The sequence below is a fragment of the Cimex lectularius genome, unplaced genomic scaffold (genome assembly GCF_000648675.2).
Source record: "Cimex lectularius strain Harlan isolate CLEC.00 unplaced genomic scaffold, Clec_2.1 scaffold163, whole genome shotgun sequence".
Taxonomy (NCBI): Eukaryota; Metazoa; Arthropoda; class Insecta; order Hemiptera; family Cimicidae; genus Cimex; species Cimex lectularius.
The window spans coordinates 193,786-214,419 of NW_019392826.1; the positions used below are offsets into that span (position 1 = coordinate 193,786).

General features: G+C 34.1%; 1 protein-coding gene across 1 annotated transcript in view; it reads left to right on the forward strand.

The window, feature by feature from the left end:
• LOC112127441 overlaps positions 1–20,634 on the forward strand; it is a 194,351-nt gene that overhangs the window by 17,128 nt on the left and 156,589 nt on the right. Inside the window, exon 2 of the mRNA XM_024228463.1 lies at positions 15,539–15,567. Coding sequence (XP_024084231.1) covers positions 15,539–15,567 — 29 coding nt within the window. The remainder of the gene's footprint in view (positions 1–15,538; positions 15,568–20,634) is intronic.

A 20,634-nucleotide genomic window follows, 5' to 3' on the forward strand; every position in this document is an offset into this window, starting at 1 on the left:
GGAAGAAATACTAAGTAGTGAAATCTTAGTGTAGTAAGCAGAGAAGCCCCGGGTAAGCAGTTAGAAGTAAGCAGAAAACGGGAAAGAGTATGGAAATGTAGTCGACGGAAAGAGATATGAGGGAGAATTGTCGGTTGTTATCGTGTGACTGACCTATTTTCGAGCTTAAATTATTATATATTTAAATTATACCCATTGTATATTTATAGTAACTGTACCTTTAAAAATTAATGTGCTAAGATAAGGTGAAAAAAAATCGAGATCATAAATAACATATTTTATGAGTTAATTGGATTTCTATTCATAGTTTTAACATTATAAATTATGACATGAGAGTTTATGTTTTAAATTTTTTTCTCGCAAGGTGTGAAAACTTGAAATCATGCTGATAAATCACTAGATAAGAGACGGGACCGCTTTTATACCTAAAAAATGGGATCTTATAATATCACGGAAGAGGTATTAAACTTTAATTTAAACTACAACGTTATTTGAACTCTGGAGGTTGATCAGAGACTCGTCCCGCTTGGCTTTATTACTCCACCCAGTGGGGTCTTTCCTTTTCCAACCCTTAAACTTCCAACCGAGGTGAAATAAATTGTTAACCACATTCTTCGCTCTTTTTGTTTTTCCAATGAAGAAATGTGAAAAGTCTGCATTCATCGATAAATGGTAGAAATAATATATACTTAATAAAAAATACTTGAAATTTAAACACACAATATAACATGGGAAATCTAACTTCAGAAGTTCAGACTTACTGGAAGATGTATTTTCACAATATGATGTCAAATGCAAACAAATATATTGAAAACAACTCAAAACATATACACATTTAATTAAGGCAAAACTTATCTGTTTAATAAATTAATCATAAAAGTTGTAGAAAACACATAATCCACCGTTGAGAAACTTAAAAATTTATAAATCACAGAACACCCATCATTATTCCAATCAAAGCTGAATAACTGATCAGAAAAAAACAACAAACCCAAACCTCAAAAGTCATCAGATTCAGAAGTTGAGAAGATGCTTATTGAGGCTGAATGATCAAGTTTTTCAAGATGTTTCTTTCAGTTTCTTCAATCACACGAAAGAAAATTTCACTTATTCAAACAGTGTAAAATGGACTCAACACATTAACAAAAGTAGTGAATTTCCATTTTTGGACATTCCAAAACAACGATAGTAGGGGTATTCACGATGTTTGTAAGATTTTAACTCGTGTTAATTCGAATAGAGAAATGTTCAGTAAGATCACCATTTTTCTTAGCATGTTAAACGTTAATTTTTCTGCAATGCTGCGCGTGGCGATTGGTAGAATCAAAAATAAAGCGATAACAGTCCTTGAAGCCCTGTTGTTGTACGTTTTAGTTTTGTTTTGGGTTAAATTGTAAGATGCCAGAAGTTAATAAAAAAGGAAAATTAATCAACTCTTTCATTCAAAATGCTATCTATGCACTCGAAAGTACTAACAAATTACATGCTTCAATCCTTGCCGACATACCTAACTTGTATCCTAACATCTAACAGCCTACAACTTTATAGGATATGGGATGTATCTATTATAAATGAGAGTATAAGGACAGGTCAGAAATTAACAAAAGAAATGTATTGGTCTGATATAATTAATACGTATTTAAGAATAAAAATTCGTATAAGCAAAAAGCAGCTGTTAAATTCATGGCTGCCATGTTGGTTACCTATGCCCTAACGGATAGTAATGTGACTGCACTTTCGACCTAACATTAGGGGTATTCACGGTCTTTGTGTTACTGTACTCTCTCAGTTCCTGTTAGGTCGAGTAAAATGATGACGTCGACTCGTAAAAATCGGCTTTTTAACGTTGCTCCATCTAACAGGCCAGGTCCAATGTTAGATGTTAGGTCGAAAATGTAGTCACATTGCTATCCGTTAGGGCGTAGGTAACCAACATGGCAGCCATGAATTTAACAGCTGTATTTTGTTTAAAGGTATTTTTATTCTTAAATATGCATTAATTAAATCAGACCAATACATTTCTTTTGTTAATTTCTGACCTGTCCTTATACTCTCATTCACTCACCTAAAGTTAATTTGTTAAAATTATATATTCGAGTGGGAATGAACCACTATACGCGAAATATGCATTTTTACTCAATTTTTAGTAGTTTAGGAGGCTTTCGTTTACTTCATTTCTTTAGGAAACGTCAAAATTTTATCTTTGTAAATAAATTAATTAGTTGACAACATTCTTTTATAATGTAAGCTGATTCTTGCTGGATAACACAGACCAAATGAAACCAAATAAAAAAGTCATAAATGCATGAAATGATTCAATTTTTTCAAGTGAGACAGAACGGTTGGTTTTTCAACAAATTTATTTTTCTGAAAATTCTCGCCTGCCTCAAGAACGGACTAGGTAATAAAACACTTTTTTATTATATTTATTTGATATTTACAAACACAAATACTGTATTAAGTAATATTTTCATATATGATGAATTTGTCATTTGAGACCCTTGTCGGAAAAGTTGCCAAGTGATAACACTCATTCACATTGAAATCCCGTCAATATTCACTCGTTCAGAAAATCTCGTGGCCACTTTCGCGTCAATCGTCTTGGAGGATTTTCTGGAAGGGGTGACAGAGATAATTGTCGTAATATTAGATTATTGTGGTTGCTCAGTGATTAATGACATTTTTTAGCGGGTTTTGATGAGTTCATGTACACACGGGATGTGTAGGTATAAACAGTGTAATTTGAAACATAAAAAGGAGCATTTATATTTTGTCGGAGAATTTTCAACCCGATCTTACAATGTCCCATTCACATGTTCCCGAGCGATTGGAGCCTGGAGATTTTATGAGCTGGGTGCCGGACCCTGAGGTTATTTTCTTTGAGCCTTCTTCTTACCGTCCTGGAGGAAATTGAAACATTTCGGTCTTGTCTTATCAGGTTCCTTATCTCATTTCCGGTAATGTTGCGGTTTCGTAGAGCCGGATGAAACCGTCGTATCTCTGATCTGTAAATCTAGCTCGACCCTGTCCTGGCCTTCTAGTGTGACGACGTGTTTTTCTGAAGCGCCGAAGAATCCTTACTATTGTAGAGTAATTCAGTCCTCTGGCGACTCCTCGCTGGCAGGATCCTTTCTCTAATAATTGTATGACCGCGACACTAGCATAACTCACTCAAATGCCTGACTGGAGTCATTGAAAAAAAAAAAATAATAAGAATAATTATTCGAAGATCGTGAGATGCGGTCTGGTGTGACATAGGTTTTAGAAAAACATTTTCTTTATCGTGCCAACGTTTCGATCATTATTGAGATCATCTTCAGGGCCTGGGATTTAATTGTTTAAATTATAGAAATACTTGTAGGATGTGGAAAAAAATTAATTTATACAATGCTAGAAATTTTAGATTCAATCAAAATATTTGTACTCACTCAAAGCGTTTGTTTTCCGTGTAGATGTGTCATTCTTGTGTATCGTGTTGAGTGGGCACTCTCAAAAGAAACACTTTGAGCCCCGAAGATGACCTCAATAAAGATCGAAACGTTGGCGCGGTAAAAAATGTTTTTCTAAAACCTATGTCACACCAGCTCACGATCTTCGAATAATAATTGACTAACGGTCACTAAACACCACACAAATAAGAATAATATCAAATGAAGTCAACGAAGGAAAAAGATTAATTGAAAGTGATCTTTAGACAAAGCAGAATGGAAGGGCATAATACTACTTTTGGTTCAAATGGGCTTAATCAGGAAAAACTATACAAAGGAAGTAAACAAAGCAATATTTACTTATGCTTTTTTACTTTTACTTAAACCCATATTATTTTGACTACGATAGCTATTAAGTATCTGTAACTAATGAAGAAAAATAATGGATTTAATTTAAAATCAAATAAATTAAACGGTGCTTCAAATTTTACAGATCTATTAGTAATTAAATCCATTAGTATACAATAATCTTTGAATAAAAAAATAGGAACTGTATAAGCTGGCAAAATTCATCGATTTTCCAAGTGTAAAAAGCAAATATGCGAGCTAGAATTTCTTCCTGTTGCCTCCAGGATGATTTACAGCAATACGAGCAAAATCAATACAGTTTTAAAAATTGACAACCTACCAATAAAATAAATGTCTAATTTTATCGTTAAAAGTATGGGTTTTAAATCTTTGCATGAAATCTTATGGGCGCGGATTCCTTTGGATTCGTCTAGTCTCGCTCATTTGCTCTCTCGTTTAGAAAAACCCGGATCGGTCAGAGACAGTAGAAATATGTAATATTACGCAAATTAATCACTCTGCGTTTGGAATATTTATTACGCTCCACCAAATCTATTGTTATATATTTTTCATTAAACGGCGATGTAGCGAAGGTTATTAAAAATAAACTTATCAAAACTCGTGTTAGATTCGCATGATCTCTCTTAATTACAATGATTACGTTTTTGACAAATTGCTTCAATTAATGATCATTAATTTGAGTTTCATTTATCGCGTTGCTTCTTGATTAAACATGACAAATTATCTGGAACCATGTTATTAAAACATATTTAAAGGGTACATGTATAGACTACTTTTTTACTCATGAAAGATTAAAAAAATTGGGTTCGTTAAAATATCTATACATGACTGAACCGTAACGAATTAAAAATCATTAAGTTCCTCTCCCGTATCGGCAATAATGTAGAATTTACAGTTTGCCATGTACAAAGTTTTATCTCTGCTAGACATTGTTAAAATACAGCTCTGACAGTTTAAAACAGTCAGTATTTTACGTGCAATTTAACTTGATCGGTCATCTTTTGTCTTTTCACGAATGTGTTCTAACCCATAAAATTAGTGGATTGTGCAAATCTGAAAGATTTACCATGGGACAAAAGACGAAAATAGACAGACCAAACGTCATCATTTGGTTAGAAACTTTGGTTCTAATCACAAAATGTGTACGGTAACTATTTCTATCAATTTGCCAGTTGAAGCATTTAATGGATTATAACACAATAAATTACAACTTTCTCCACTTTTTTAAACACCAGCTAGTAAATAAAATCTTTTAAGAAAATGATTATAAATTAAGACTTTAATGCTCGAAAATTAGAAAAATCAATCTGGTTCAATTGCCAATGTTTGAAATTAAAATTAACGTCAAAATTTGTCTTTTTTCAATCAAATAAAAATAACTGCTTAACTCACTTACAACTTAAATGCCATGAAAGCATATTAAATAATGAATTACATAAATTATATCGTCAAAACCTGTTTATGAGTAGAATCATTGTTGTTACGTTTTCATCGAATAAATTGATATACTCACTTCACCTTAACTATTTATACATATCCATTAGAGTTCGTGATCCGATTGACCAAATAACTTCTTTCAATTAATTAATCTTTATGTAAGGTATTGGTTGAAATGAAAAAGTTAGGGCCACGAGCGGGATTCGAACCCACGACCTTCGGCAAAATAGCCGCTGCTCTACCACTTGGGCTATCGTGACCTCGATCCACTCGGACACCAACTTCCCATCTCAACCCACCTTTCGAATTTTCCCTATTTTCTGCCATTTTTCAAATGTCAGTAAACTTTTCGATTCTCGGCGACCAATGAAATGGCCCCGGAGAGCTTTCGTGAAGATGTACTTCATTTTACTTATTATATCCATTAGACTTCATGGTCCTATTGACCAAATAACTTCTTTCAATTAATCTTTAGTAAGGAATTGGTTAGATAAACCAATACCTTCGAAAGGAGGATTGAGATGGGAAGTTGGTGTCCGAGTGGATCGAAATCACCATAGCTCAAGTGGTTAGAGCAGCGGCCTAGTTAGCCGAAGCTCGTGGGTTCGAATCCCGCTCGTGACACAGACTTTTTTATCTCAACCAATACCTTACATATTTATACAAACTCCAATTCTATACATTTAATCATTGTTTAAACTATGTAGATGTTTGATTTCTCGGTTACCAATATCCTAACCAAGCCATATTGCATTTCCATTGTGAGAGTGTGTTATTACTTTCAAAATGCACGTGTGCACACCATACTCCATGAATAGTTAAACGATTTGTATGGAAATTTGCAGCTTTTCGTTTTACAAGCGATGTTAAGTCGGATGGCCTTTCTTAACTTTCTTTTTCCCAAGCAAATCAAACCGTTCCAATCCCGTTGAAATTGCATACGACAAAGAACAATTACTTAATCCTTAAAAAAAAGTTCCTACTCATAGTAAGTTATTTTGCAACGTCCGGATTTCGAGCCTTTTAGTTCATCATCAGGTCGAAGGATTTCTACAACCACGTCTCTCGACATGAATTGCAAAAGTGAACCCGCCGATACCCCCGCCAAAGCGACGTTCCAATGAGAACCTGGTTTTTTAATGGTGCTCAATTTGAACGTGCAAAAAGCGGGAATTATAACACAAATAGTTCGATCACTGAGGCACTAACTTCCCAGCTCAACCCCACCTTTTGAAATTTCCCTCCTTTTTGCCATTTTTCAATTTTTCAGAATATAAGGACCAAGAAAGAAAGAAAACATAATTTTAATTCAAATTTAAATACAAAGTGTTACATAGTTTCAACAAAGGGAGAGAACTAGATTGATTTGAGAAATTTGATATTAAAAAATGTAAAATTGAACATGGTGATAAATGCATTAATAATATAACGGATTTTGATCCACCTCCCATTTTAAATATGTACATAATTAATATTAAACGTCCAAATAATTAAATTAATTATTTTATTTGTCATTATTTTTATAATAATTTAATAATATTATGGTATCAATGTGTGGTGATTAGTGACCGTTAATCGATATTTATTTAGAATGGCACAATTACACAGAAGACATACACTTTGAGCCCTGAAGATGATCTCGATAAAGATCGAAACGTTGGCACGATAAAGAAAATGTTTTCAGAAACCTACATCACACCAGACCGCATCTCACGATTTCTAAATAAATTATGGTATCATTTTAATTTTTTATCTTGTATCTTTAATCATTAATTTATAATTAATTTCTTACAGTATTTACTATTATAATATTTATTTGTTATAAATCCCGCTTTTCACACATACAAGTTGCAAAACAACTTACGATAAGTAGGGAAAAAAAAAGTGTTTGTGTTCTCAATTTAATTATTATTGCCATTTTTATTCATGCTATATGCAGGCAAGATAGGTGATGAAAATAGTGAAATTAACATTGACCAACGGGCTAGAACATTTATCTATGTTTTGTACGTAAAGCACTTTTTAAAAATCTCAATGTCTTTCGTATTTATTTTTTAAATTTTTTTTAAAACGAAAATTTAATTTAGGTGATAATTGATTTTTGTTAATTTGAGTAAGCCTAGGGTAGTAAATTTGGTTTTACCGAATCCCTATTTTGCTGCTTATCTTACAAAATAATTTTAGAAATAATGCCGTTATTATGAAGATTGAAACCACCAGGCAAAATATAATGGTTGAGAATAACAGCAGTAAATCTTCGTGCAACAGGATAAAGTGCGGTAATATTTTTCCAAGAGCGAATTATCACCCTTAAAAAGAAGTTAATTTTAATACAAAATTTTCCTTGTAAGCCTGTTGAGATTGTAATTATCCTTTGTTAGTGTTATTAATTATTTAGTAGTGAATTAGTGAAGTAGTAGGCTGTAGTAGTGAATTTTTGTTAACATCAAGTGTTACGTATGCTAACTATTATGAAATTTATATATAGTGAAGAATTAATACTTGTTTAAACCCTTTTCAATTTTATGCAACCACCTGCGCATTCGTTTGTCATGCAGGAAAAAATTGTTCAAAGAAAAATCTCTTTATACGTAATAAACTTAAACGATTTTTAAGTAACAAACTTTTCATAATTCATTCGAAATTCACCTTGTATATTACTTCGAATAGAGGAATTAAATTAAGCTCTTTAGGCAAATATTTGATATTCGACATGCTCTGAAGAATTCGTCCGCTTGGACGGTTAGGCGGACATGGAATTGCCAAACAAACTGGGACAATATTATTAACCTTTATACTTTGGTTCAAAGTAAAGGAATTGTTGAAATATAAATCCGTATCCATGTAACAAACGAATTATTACAATTAATGTTACAAACACTCTATAGCCAAAAAAAAGTTTTAGTCAATTCAATTATGTAGAAATGATGGTTCCTTGATAAACTCTAAACACTTTAAAAGCTATTTGAAATCTTTTTAAATAAAATAATAAATATTTGAAATTTAATCATATTCCAATCGAACCATCAGGTCGTTTTACATCGAGATAGGTCATACATTTTTTAAAAGATTGACTTTTTCTCGAAAACTATGTGGTTCACGAGCTTAATTATTTTCCAATCGACCCAGGAGTTCGTATTTCAACGAAAAAGACAATAGATTTTTTAAAAGATTTTTTTGCCTTTTTCTCAAAAACTACGTGGTTCACGAGCCTAATTCTTCTCTCATTATTACTTTCTCTATTTTAATAAATGTTTAATGAAAGGAAACCTCGTTCAACGTGTTGGCATATTGAAAGAAATAAAATATCAGAGGTCAAGAAATCTACTTGATCATTTACTCTTTTATGAAGAATTAATAAATAAAAAAAGGGCCATTTAACAGGTAGAAAGGGAAGTTTATAAAGTGGAAACGACAGTTCTGGTAGCGGAAAGAAAAAAAAAAACTTTTTACACTTAGTGAAAGATTCTAACAATTTTATTTTACGCTCTATCTTGAATTCAATAAGGTCACACATTTGTCCCGGGTTCGAATCCAGCACCTCTGCATTCGAACCCTACATATTTACAAATTGTTTTTTTTTTTTTTTTTTTTCACGTCGGCACTCCGAGGGCTTATCGTCGTAGTTGAAATACTCTTGTAAAAAAATCTTTCAGATGAATTTGAAGCTGATTCAACTATGTTTAATGAAAAATGGCAAAAAGGAGGGAAAACTCATAAGGTGGGGTTGAGAAGGGAAGTTGATGTCCGAGTGGATCGAGGTCACGATAGCTCAAGTGGTAGAGCAGCGGCGAATCTAGCCGAAGATCGTGGGTTCGATTCCCGCTCGTGCTATTAACTTTTTTTCAACGCAACTAAAAACCTTAATTAATTGTAATGATTTAATTGGTCAAGCGGACCACGAAATTAGTGAATTTATGTTTAATGACCAAATTGACTAGTCAATCTAGGAAATTTTTTTTTAAGCTGTCTTGAAAATTTTCCTTTGTGATTAGGAACAACACAAGTTTAGAACGTGCTCTAGTAGTTCGGAAGGAAAACTATATTTTTTTAAATCCAATTGTGAGCAACGTGTAATCCATCCCCGTCCAATTACAAGGAGTTTGATTTTTATGGCCCCGGAGCACTTATTTGGGATGGGTCCAATCCGCAAAACCGCTCTTTCGGTGGCAGGGATCCAAAATTTCTACCTCAGCAGTTAATGAGATGAAAGGGCCGCGAGCGGAGAGACATAAATTCTGACGCAATCGTGTCGCCGGTGCTCATAGTTTTATCTTTTTCAAAAAGAAAGCCAATTGCTGTCGCCGTACTTTCTCCCACCTCTCCTGGAAAAGTGTGATTTAGTGGTCTCGCGCTGGCCCTCTATTAGTCTCTTTTTGCCCGGAGGTTCCCACGGTGCGACACCCGTGCGATGCCGCACAAAAAATGCCAACATAAAAAAAAACTAATGGCTTTTCTATCGTATACACTTTTTGCTGAAATTATCAGCCGCTATTGAGTGATTTCAAACAAATTATTTTTACAAAATTAATTAAGCGCCGCGAGATCTAGGTCAGAAGTTGCAGCATCACTTTTTCAAGAGGATCTATCGTTTTGTCTATCTGGCACACTCTTTCAAACCACAAAAACCATTTATGAATGGAATAATTTAGAAATCAAGGGTACATTTCAGAAAAGAAGAATCGTTTATTTTTTCGGGTTTTCTTCGATAATCTCTAAATATCGGAACTATAAAAACGCAGGTTTAATAAAGGTGTTATCAAATAGGCCAAAGTGGAAAGTAATTTGTTAGGAAATTCAACCTCATCATTGTATTAAGGGTGAAAAAGTAAAAAGAATAAGAGAAAAATGGACCTTGCTCCGTCGGAAAAATTAGGGTAAACGTTGAAAATAAGAACAAGAAAAAATCTCAAAATTATCGTTTACATTTTTATTTAAAAAAAAAGTCCCTGCTGAGCTTAAAGTTTACTGACATTTTCAACAAATAAAAATCTTTAGAGTAAAAAGATTTACATCATAATATAATAATATGTATATAAAATTAGTATATTAAGTATAAGAGAAAGAGAAAAGAATAAGAATAAGAGAAAAATTGGGGTAAAGGTTGAAAATAAGAACAAGAAAAAATCTCGAAATTATCGTTTACATTTTTGTTAAAAAAAAAGTCCCTGCTGAGCTTAAAGTTTACTGACATTTTCAACAAATAAAAATCTTTAGAGTAAAAAGATTTACATCATAATATAATAATATGTATATAAAATTATTATATTAAGTATAAGAGAAAGAGAAAAGAATAAGAATAAGAGAAAAATTGGGGTAAAGGTTGAAAATAAGAACAAGAAAAAATCTCGAAATTATCGTTTACATTTTTGTTAAAAAAAAAGTCCCTGCTGAGCTTAAAGTTTACTGACATTTTCAACAAATAANTAAAACGGCGAAACAAACAGCGATAAACACGGTTTTTACAGACGCTGAACGAGGATTTACATTCTTGAGGGCTAAGATAATTTTTTAAAAATTACTACCTATATTAATAAAATATATACCTCGTAATTTGAGTCGCCAACCATTATTGGTCTACCAAACGCAAAAGAATTTTTTTCTTCTGTAGATTGAGGAGAGAGCATACATTCTCTCCTCTAACCATGAACCGAGTGGTACACGAGTACGACAAAACTATCAGACACCTCAACCTAATGTGTAACTCAAGATTTAAGTGGAAAACGTATTAGATTAGACAGTATCTCAATGCAGAAATGTCTCATTATCAGGAAGTTCAGCAGGTAGCTACAAATCGGGAGCATCAAGGGAAGGGTTTTACTGACTATAGTTAAATCACTGCACTAAACTAATTTATGGTTTAATGGTTTACTCCCCGACTAGGAAAACAAGATTAATAAAATGGAACAACATATTTACTGCAGGGTTGAGTATTTTGTTTAGAATTAGCCCCATTAATAAATGGCCTGTGTGTGCAGGCAGAGGTAATAATGCCTTCCAACCAGAAAAGAAACCAGCTTATGCTGAGTTATGGTGGATGTATATTGCCAAGACAGTCAGATTTTATCCAATCAGTATTATTCAATAATGAACAAGCCGAAGAGTACGCACAGCTAATAACCCGCACGAGATGGGCGTAAGACTGCATGAACTGATGGCTTAGACGGGAGCAAGTGTGGATAAAGTTCTCCCGGTCACCAAATCAAAGACGAAATCGTGGACTCTCCCGTCACCAATTGTGCGGTTCGACATGGCGACTAGAAAGAAAGGAGCACAATTTATATACATAGACGGATCGAGAAGTTCTGGGGAAAACTACAGCACAGAATTGACCGCCATATCTCTCGCACTGAGCGAAATAGATAACCTGCCCGGCTCAAAATTTGTAGTCAAAATTAGCGGTCTCAACTATGCAAATTAAATTCTCCTTTAATCCCTTAATCGGAAAGCTTTATGAAAGCTAAAAGACATTAAAATAAAAATAATGCGAGGTAATCTTCTTGTGTATTCACCAAGTAAATGAAGAGGGTGACAAAGCGGCAAAAGAAGCAGGAACCATACCTCATGACACGGACACACCGTTCAGCTCAGCGAATGTTAAAAGCTTATTGAAAAGATTAAGCTGGAATGACTGAAAAGTCCACTGGGCTACCATGTCCAAAAAACTAAAATCAGTGAAACCTTGGCAACCTCCTCGTTGGAAAGAGACCCATGGGATGCCCCTTGAACGACGCGGCTGTTACAGTGAAACATATTTTAGAAGGGTGTGAACCAGTGACACACTAGCGCCGCGCAGGATTTGGGGTGGCTTGCATAACGATATGTCGAAAATGTTAAAGCACCCCGCTTCGCCAAGTCGACGGCAGTTGGGCCAAGTCTGATGAGGAAAAAGCGAATGCTTTTGCCTCTTTCCTGAACACAGTGTTCACCCCACATGTCAACATAATAGACCATACTTATTCACAACTTATCAATGAATATTTACATTCACCGATTCCATTATCCCTCCCTCCAAAAGCTTTTTCACCTTCTGACGTTCATTCTACCATACAACACCTAAAATCCAAGAAAGCTCCAGGTTTTGATCTTATTACTCCAAAAATTCTCCAACACCTTCCCAAAAAGGCCATCATATTCATTACATACCTATTTAATTCCGTTCATCGTACAACCTACTTCCCTATAGCTTTGAAGCACTCGTATATTCGAATGTTCCCTAAGCCAAAAAAGCCAACACATTGTACTACTTCATATAGGCCAATAAGTCTACTATCTACTTTGGGTAAAATTTTAGAAAAACTCCTAATGAAAAGAATTCTTCCGATTCTACAATCTCAAAACATAATCCCAGACCATCAATTTGGTTTTCGCAACCGCCACTCAACTGTCCAGCAGTGTCACCGTGTGGTAGACATTATTTCATCCTCCCTTGAGATGGGACAGTACTGTTCCGGAGACTTTCTTGACGTAAGCCATGCTTTTGATCGAGTTTGGCACCCGGGCCTGCTGTTCATGCTCAAGGGCATCCTTCCATCCACCTAATATCTCCTACTCCACAGTTACCTCACTGACCGATTTTTCCAAGTCATCGAAGGCCATTCCCTCTCTTCATATTTTCCTATCCATGCTGGTGTTCCTCAGGGTTCTGGCCCCTACACTGTACCAGGTTTTCACTGCCATCTCATCCCGAAACCACCACATTCACATTTGCAGACGATACGGCAATTCTCTCTAGCACCTCCGACCTTGTCATTTCCACTCGAAACCTCCAACAACACCTCATACTACTAGAGTCTTGGTGTAAAAAGAAAAGGATAAAATTTAACACAGACAAATCCACCCACATTACTTTCACTCTTCGTAAAAAGATCTCCCCCCCCTTGTTTTCTTAAACAATATTCCCCTCCCTACTGCGGACAAGGTGCGGTACCTCGGATTGTACATCGACAAACGCTTGACGTGGAATCCTCACACAAGACTGAAACGTCAGGAGGTTATGACACGATTTAGAGTTCTTGCACGACTTCGTGACAAACGCTCTAATTTACCTCTCAAAAATAAAAGGCTGCTTTACAACACCATAGTTAAGCCGATTTGGACTTACGGACTGGAAGTGTGGGGTTCAGCCAAACATTCCAATATCCACTGCATTCAAACTGCCCAGTCTATAATACTACGAAAAATACTAGATGCTCCATTTTATGTATCGAACCAAACTACACATACAGATTTACATATTCCTATCGTACAAGATGAAATACGTTTCCGTTACCGTAAATTTCAGAAAAACCTCCCAACTAACGTAAACCAACACATCAGAAACCTCGTATCCCGACGAATCCCCTCAAACCCTCCCCGCCGACTGAAGAGACAATGGCCGCGAGATCTCCTAGGAAGTGATGGTGATGACAGTGAAAGTGATAATGACACAGGAATCAATTGAACAAACAATATTATTGTAACATTGGAGTAATATCAATGGGTGTTTTCTCCACTCTTGGTTTTAATTTTGTCTTGTTTTAATTTCCTTGCTCACTGTTACTTATTATCTTCTTTAAGGTAGTTGTAATGTACTACAAATTATAAAAAAAAAATTAAATCAATAAAAGCATATGGCTAAACCCCTCACAGTAATTGTATTTTATACTATAATTGTTCTGTATCGATATTTTTACTCATTGTTAATAGTTTGTAAACTCGGTAAGAATAAAATTATTCATTCATTCATTTATTAACAAGCAAATATTTATGGCAAATATTCAAATCGTTTCAACTACTAATATCTGTGGAATAGGTGAAAATGGCGATGGCACAGCAGAATAGAGAAAAGGAATTCAACTACTTCTGAGATGTGAAACTATTATAATTCACATTTCGCCTAAGACTGTTTATAAATACACTCCAGAAACAAAATATAAGCTGAACTGTTAAGACTTCTATTCTAAAAATTCTGTTGACAATTTTCTTTGGATCCCCCGGAAAGAAAAATCTAGCTGTTTTCCAGCCAAATCAACGCAGTGATGATTTACCGATAATGGGGCAGCGGGTTTTCAAAGTCAACGATAAAACTGGTCCCGATTGTTTTCAATTTTGCTAATGAAGTTATCAGCACAATGACGGCTCTGAAAGCGTGCAAATGAGTGATCACTCGGTGGCAAAATTATGCAAATGGTCGAATGACACGGTTAAAACATTTGTTAGTCTTCTTTAAACATGTAAAACGTTTAACGTTAACGTACTCCAATTTAAAAAATATATCTATTAACGTCTTTCAATTAATTAATCTTTATGTAAGGTATTGGTTGAGATAAAAATGTCAGTGTCACGAGCGGGATTCGAACCCACGACCTTCGGATAAATACGCCGCTGCTCTACCACTTGAGCTAATTTGACCTTAGTGTGGCTATAGTCACGTTAGCTCAAGTGGTAGAGCAGCGGCGTATTTAGCTGAAGGCCGTGGGTTCGAATCCTGCTCGTGACACTGACATTTTTATCTCAATCAATACCTTACATAAAAATTAATTTATTGGAAGAAGTTATTTGTTCAATCGGACCACGAACTCTAATTGATTTAACATCTATTACATTCAGTTATAAAAGCATAAATGAAATACAAAATCATGTTAACCTTTCCATAGTTTTATTATAGAAATGTGTGTTTTTGGAAATAAAATATTGTTTAAAACAGCCAATATTTTTGGGAGAGAGGAGAGAGAGAGAGAGAGAGATTAGATAGATAGATAGATAGATAGATAGATAGATAGATAGATAGAGAGAGAGAGAGAGAGAGAGAGAGAGAGAGAGAGAGAGTGAGAAATAATACTTTGTCTACAATACTCTTGCATGTTTAGGCAGGGTGTGAATTAAATGTTTAAACTACTCAGCTTTTAATTCCATTATTAAGCAGCAGGATTTTTCATTTATTATGGAATGTTGGTCGATTATTTTTTACATTTGGAAAATAATCTATTCGCATATTAGAAAATTTATGTAAAGTTGCAAAGTAATTGGTCAAGCGGACCACGAAATTAGTGAGTTTATGTAAAGTGTTCAGTGTTAATCAACTAGATAAAAAAAGAGGATGACGAGACTTTGTAAAAGTACTTGTAATAAGTTGTGTTTACTTAGTATTCTATTTATTATTTTAGCTCGGTAATTTTTTTACAAAAGCAAACCCATCTTAAGTAATATTTGAGTAAAAGGGCAATTTGTGGGGTTTGTAATACTATTTTTCAAACATTTTCTTTTTACTTTGTCTACGCACATCCTTTGGTAACTCATCAAGTATGTTTTATCTGTTTCAGATAAACCGTTATTGCAAGTAATGCTTCAAGTAAGTCTCATATAGTTAAGTATGAATTTATTTTTATAATAAGTACACACGACTATACTTATGACTTTATAAAAGTATTACATGTCTTCATTATACTATGATAGCCAAAATTATTTTAAATTTCCACAACTTGCTTTGCGATCATTACTAACTGAATTCCTGCCAACTTTTTATATAACTAATAACTTTCTTTTATATTTTTGCTGCTTTGGTAGTCAGTTTCAGTTCGTTTTTTTCGTCTGAGAACAAAATAAACTCTATTTTAGTTGGCGAAAGAGAAAAATGTCAGTCACGTCGCGGGACGCTGTTAGTAGGGGAATGCTCCAGATATGGTTGGCCAAGTTTAGAGAAGACTTTTTACTGATGATAATAGATAAACTTCTGAAAGCAAAATAAATTACTCAAACGTAAAATAATTATTACAAAAGTTTTTAGATTAATCGACGACTAAATTTCTGCGTTGAACTTAATAAAACAATTAAAAGAACACTAAATTGATTTGTAATTTTTTCGGCATTATAAAATAATTATTCTGTTTATATAAGGTCTTGGTTGAGATAAAAAATTCAGTGTCACGTGCGGGATTCGAACCCACGACCTTCGGCTAAATATTTCCGTGAAGTCACGATAGCTCAAGTGCGCTCGTGCCATTGACTTTTTTATCTCAACTGAAAACTTTAATTAATTGTAATCGTCATTTACTTTCAATTAATTAAGGTTTTTAGTTGAGATAAAAATCGAGATTGCACGACATTTGAAAAATGGCAAAAACGAGAGAAAATTTAAAAGGTGGGGTTGGGATGGAAAGTTGGTGTCCGAGTGGATCGAAGTCACGATAGCTCAAGTGGTAGAGCAGCGGCGAATTTAGCCGATGGTCGTGAGTTCGAATCCCGCTCATGACTCTGACTTTTTTATCCCAACCTAGACGTTATATAGAAATAATAATTAATTGAAATAAGTAACTTGGTCAATTGACCACTAAAACGTAAATGGATTATAAAATAAATTAAACACTACATCACGAATGGTTTACTAGCAATAAATACAACTACATCACATTGAACAATACAATTTGTTCTGTGACCGAACAAACATTTAGTATAAATAATGTATTTTTAAGTAATATTTTTAAACATCTTCAAAGTTGCAGCTGAAGATATTTTTTCGTCAAAATTGAACTCTTTTACCTAAATATTTAATTTATCCGTTTCAAGTATTATCGTTTCTAGTTTTTCAAAAATACAAATTTATATTTATTCTAATGGGTTTTCGTTTTTTTACTATCTATTATGCTATGCACGGTTCCATAAACACTAAAAAGTTATGTTAGAGTTCAAAATTCATTCGATATGACGTTTTGATTAAAGATTGCAAACGTTAATAACATAGGTATATGTTAAAAATAATTTTTAAATCAGATTTTTTCAATTTTGTTAATTAAGTTAAATTATTAAATTATCCACTTTTTAAAGGACTATAAATGATGCTTGATTGGAAATATTTCTTTCGAATCTTCTTTTCATTACATCCTCTCATAAATTGCACGACTGATTGATTTCTTCCAGTTGATTGTACTGTCCCGTTTATTTATTTTTAATTTGGTTTATAATCATCTACTGATACCTTTTTCACGTTTAATGAACCGTCGCTGATAGGGAAAACCGCTGAATTTCCCATTAGTTATTCAAAACGTAATATTCGAAATTTATACGCCTGTTGTTTAACTGTTTAAAAGCGAACGTCCTGGTTCTAATCTTGTCAAAACGTCGCTGTATATCCACTAATCTACTTTATCCAATGCGAACACGAGACCCAATTATCGGAAAAACGCCACACATATCCAATTTTGGTCAACACGGGATCTGAGAGAGGGCCGGTAGACCGAATATAGAGTAATGACTGTACAAAACAGACAATTAATTAATTAAAACACAAGACATTGTATATTCATGAAAAAACGTATTCATTGTTGAGAGTTTGCTCGAGTTACTCGACGCGTACTAATGTTAATTGTCGTTTTTTTTACATGTGCTGTTTAACAACAATGTCAAAGTAGCAGTAATAATTGATTATCATGTAATATGAATTGTTAGTGCAATACGAACTTAATTTAGTTTTTTGGTTCTATAATTGGTTTTACAAAAATTGAATCCTTTACTCAATCATGTAAGATTTTTTTTATATTAAATTTATTTATTAAAACTGGTTTTATTAGACCAATCATTAATTTTACAATAATATTATAGAATAAATAAATATGGGGCGACGGTGGCAGCAACGGTTTCGGCGTTGACACGGCTCTTATCACTGTAAGGTAAAAGTCCCGGGTTCGAATCCAGCGGTCCTGCATTCGATACCGACGTACTTACAAATGGGCTTTTTGTACACCGGCACCCTGAGCGTTTATACGAACTCTGCTGTTGCGAACCCTCGTTAAAAAAAATTAAATGTTTATAAACCCATTGGTACAATATGATTTACATATCGCTATTCACTATTTAACTACACAAGTTAATATGGCTTTGTTCTTTTTAATCTTCTTGCCATGTTTCGGTTATGTAAGAGTTTGGTCGCTTCCACATTCTCGCCTGGTGTTTGGGGGCAAATCTCTGTATTTCCGCCGAGACCTCAGGGATCTTAAGATCCCTATGTATGTCCTTATTCCTTATGTACCAAAGTGCATTGACCATGTTACGTAAGATTTTACTTTGGAGTGTTTGTATGATTTTAATATTGCTGTGTTTGGTACAACCCGATTGAATACCATATTTCCATATAAGCTTTATGACTTTTTTTATATAATAATATTTTATCTTTGCAAAGTTGGGGCCACGTTCTATCAACTAGTATAGTTGTCTATACCTCAAACCTATTTCTGTCCTTTTTTTCTTCACGTTTTCTTTCCATCTCAGCTTGGCATCTAAGGTCATTCCCAGATATTTACCTTATCGCTGGATGGTATAGTAGTTCCATCGATTGTGAGCTTCTTCAGCTTTGTAAAAAATATACGCCTCGGACGGAAAGCATATCATAAAGTCCTCTTTAATAGAACACTCTTACAACCTAGACACATTACTGGCATCAGAAGATAGTGACATTTATGATAGCCCATATAAATTTATAACGCCCTGTGAGATCACAGTGTAAATATTTATAATTCAGTTCTTCACTTAAAGATACACATGGATATATAATTATTTAATTGTTATTATTTGTTATAGTTAATTTACACATATTTATTATTCTATTTGTTTTATTTATAACAATATTTATTGCTTTTCAAAAATATAAATAGGTATGTGTGTGTGTGTGTGTGTGTGTGTGTGCGCGCGCGCGTATGTGTGATTGTGTATATATATGTGTATGTGTATATGCATATATATGTATTTAAAAGTAACCTATGGCTAATAAACCAATTTTAAGACCATGGAAAAAAATTGTGAGCGACGGAACATGGTGCCCTTTTTTGTTTGTAAATTTGAAAAATGGCAAAAGGAGGGAAAACTCATAAGGTGGGGTTGAGATGGGGAGTTGATGTCCGAGTGGATCGAGGTCACGATAGCTCAGGTGGTAGAGCAGTGGCGTATCTAGCCGAAGGTCGTGGGTTCGAATCCCTCTCGTGCCATTGACTTTTTTTCATCTCAACTAAAAACCTTAATTAATTGTTATGTATTAATTGGTCAAGTGGACCACAAAATTAGTGAAATAATTTGTTTGTAAAGATTAGATGAACTGATTTTTGCTGATTTAGCTTGATTTTCCATTTTTTTGTCCATTCGTTTATTTCATTATAAGAATTTTGGAGGATTTTGGTTGAATGGGTGATAGTCGGTCCTAGCAACCGCTCTGTCATCTGAAAATGTTGCAATTTTTACTACATCTATTTTCGGAAAATCACTGGTGTATAACAAGTAAGGAAGTGGACTTAATATGCTACCCTGTGGCACTCATGCATTTATTGTTTTTAATTTTGAATATTGATCTTCTTGTCTGACTCTAAACAGTCTGTCAGTTAGGTAGGAACTGATAATATCGACATACTGCTTTGGTTGCATCCCTTTTAGTTGATAAGTCCTTTGTGCTAGACCTTCACAAAAGCTTGTGAGACAACAAGGAAGATAGCAGAACAAATTTTTCTTCAAGTGATTTTTCTATTATGTCCGTTACTCCGTGAATGTGGTCTATTGTTGAATGCCTTGTTAGCAATCCAAATTGGTGGTCAGGGATGTTTTTATTTTTTTCTACAATGAGTTTTATTCGTTTTAATAATAAATTTTCGAAACGTTTAGACACGTCGGTAGTAGCGATATTGGTCTATATGACTTGACCTCGTTCGCCGGTTTTCCTAGATTTTTTCTTATCATAATGACTTCTGCAAATTTCCAGATGCTGGGAACATATTTCAATCTGATTGCAGCATTAAATAGGTATGCTAGTTCAATTATACACTTTTTTGGCAATTGTTTTAGTATTTCTCCAGTGATAAGGTCATACCATGGAGTCTTTTTAGGAGGTGAATTTTTAATTTCTTGTGCTACTTTTTTACGTGAAACTAGCTTTATATTTTCTTGTTGTAGAGTGGTTGTTAGTAAGCTGCCATTGATGTTTTCATTTGGTTTGAAGATTTCAGCAAGGTAACTAGCAAACAATTCGGCTTTTTCTCTGCTGTCCCTCGCCCATGTACCATTCTCTTTTTATAGTGAAGGAATCATGTAAGTTGAAGCACAAATCAGACTGTCTTTTTTTACTGGATGATGATGATGATGATGATGATGCGTTACTGAAAAGAATAAGTCAACGTTAATACGATATCAGATTTTCAAATATATTATAAAGTCGGCCTTTTTTGTCAACTTTCGGCCTACTCTACAGACTACTGGCAAGCAAATCAAACGTTTCAACAAAAAACAAACTGAAAGTCAACAAGATAGTAATAAATAAGGACTAAAACTGTGGGAAACCGCTAAACCCAACATCCAAAGAATACAGTCCTTTTAATCCAAAGTCGTCAGAACCATAGTCAAAGCTACTACGTCTCCAAAACAAAATGATCTCAAAATCCCGCTC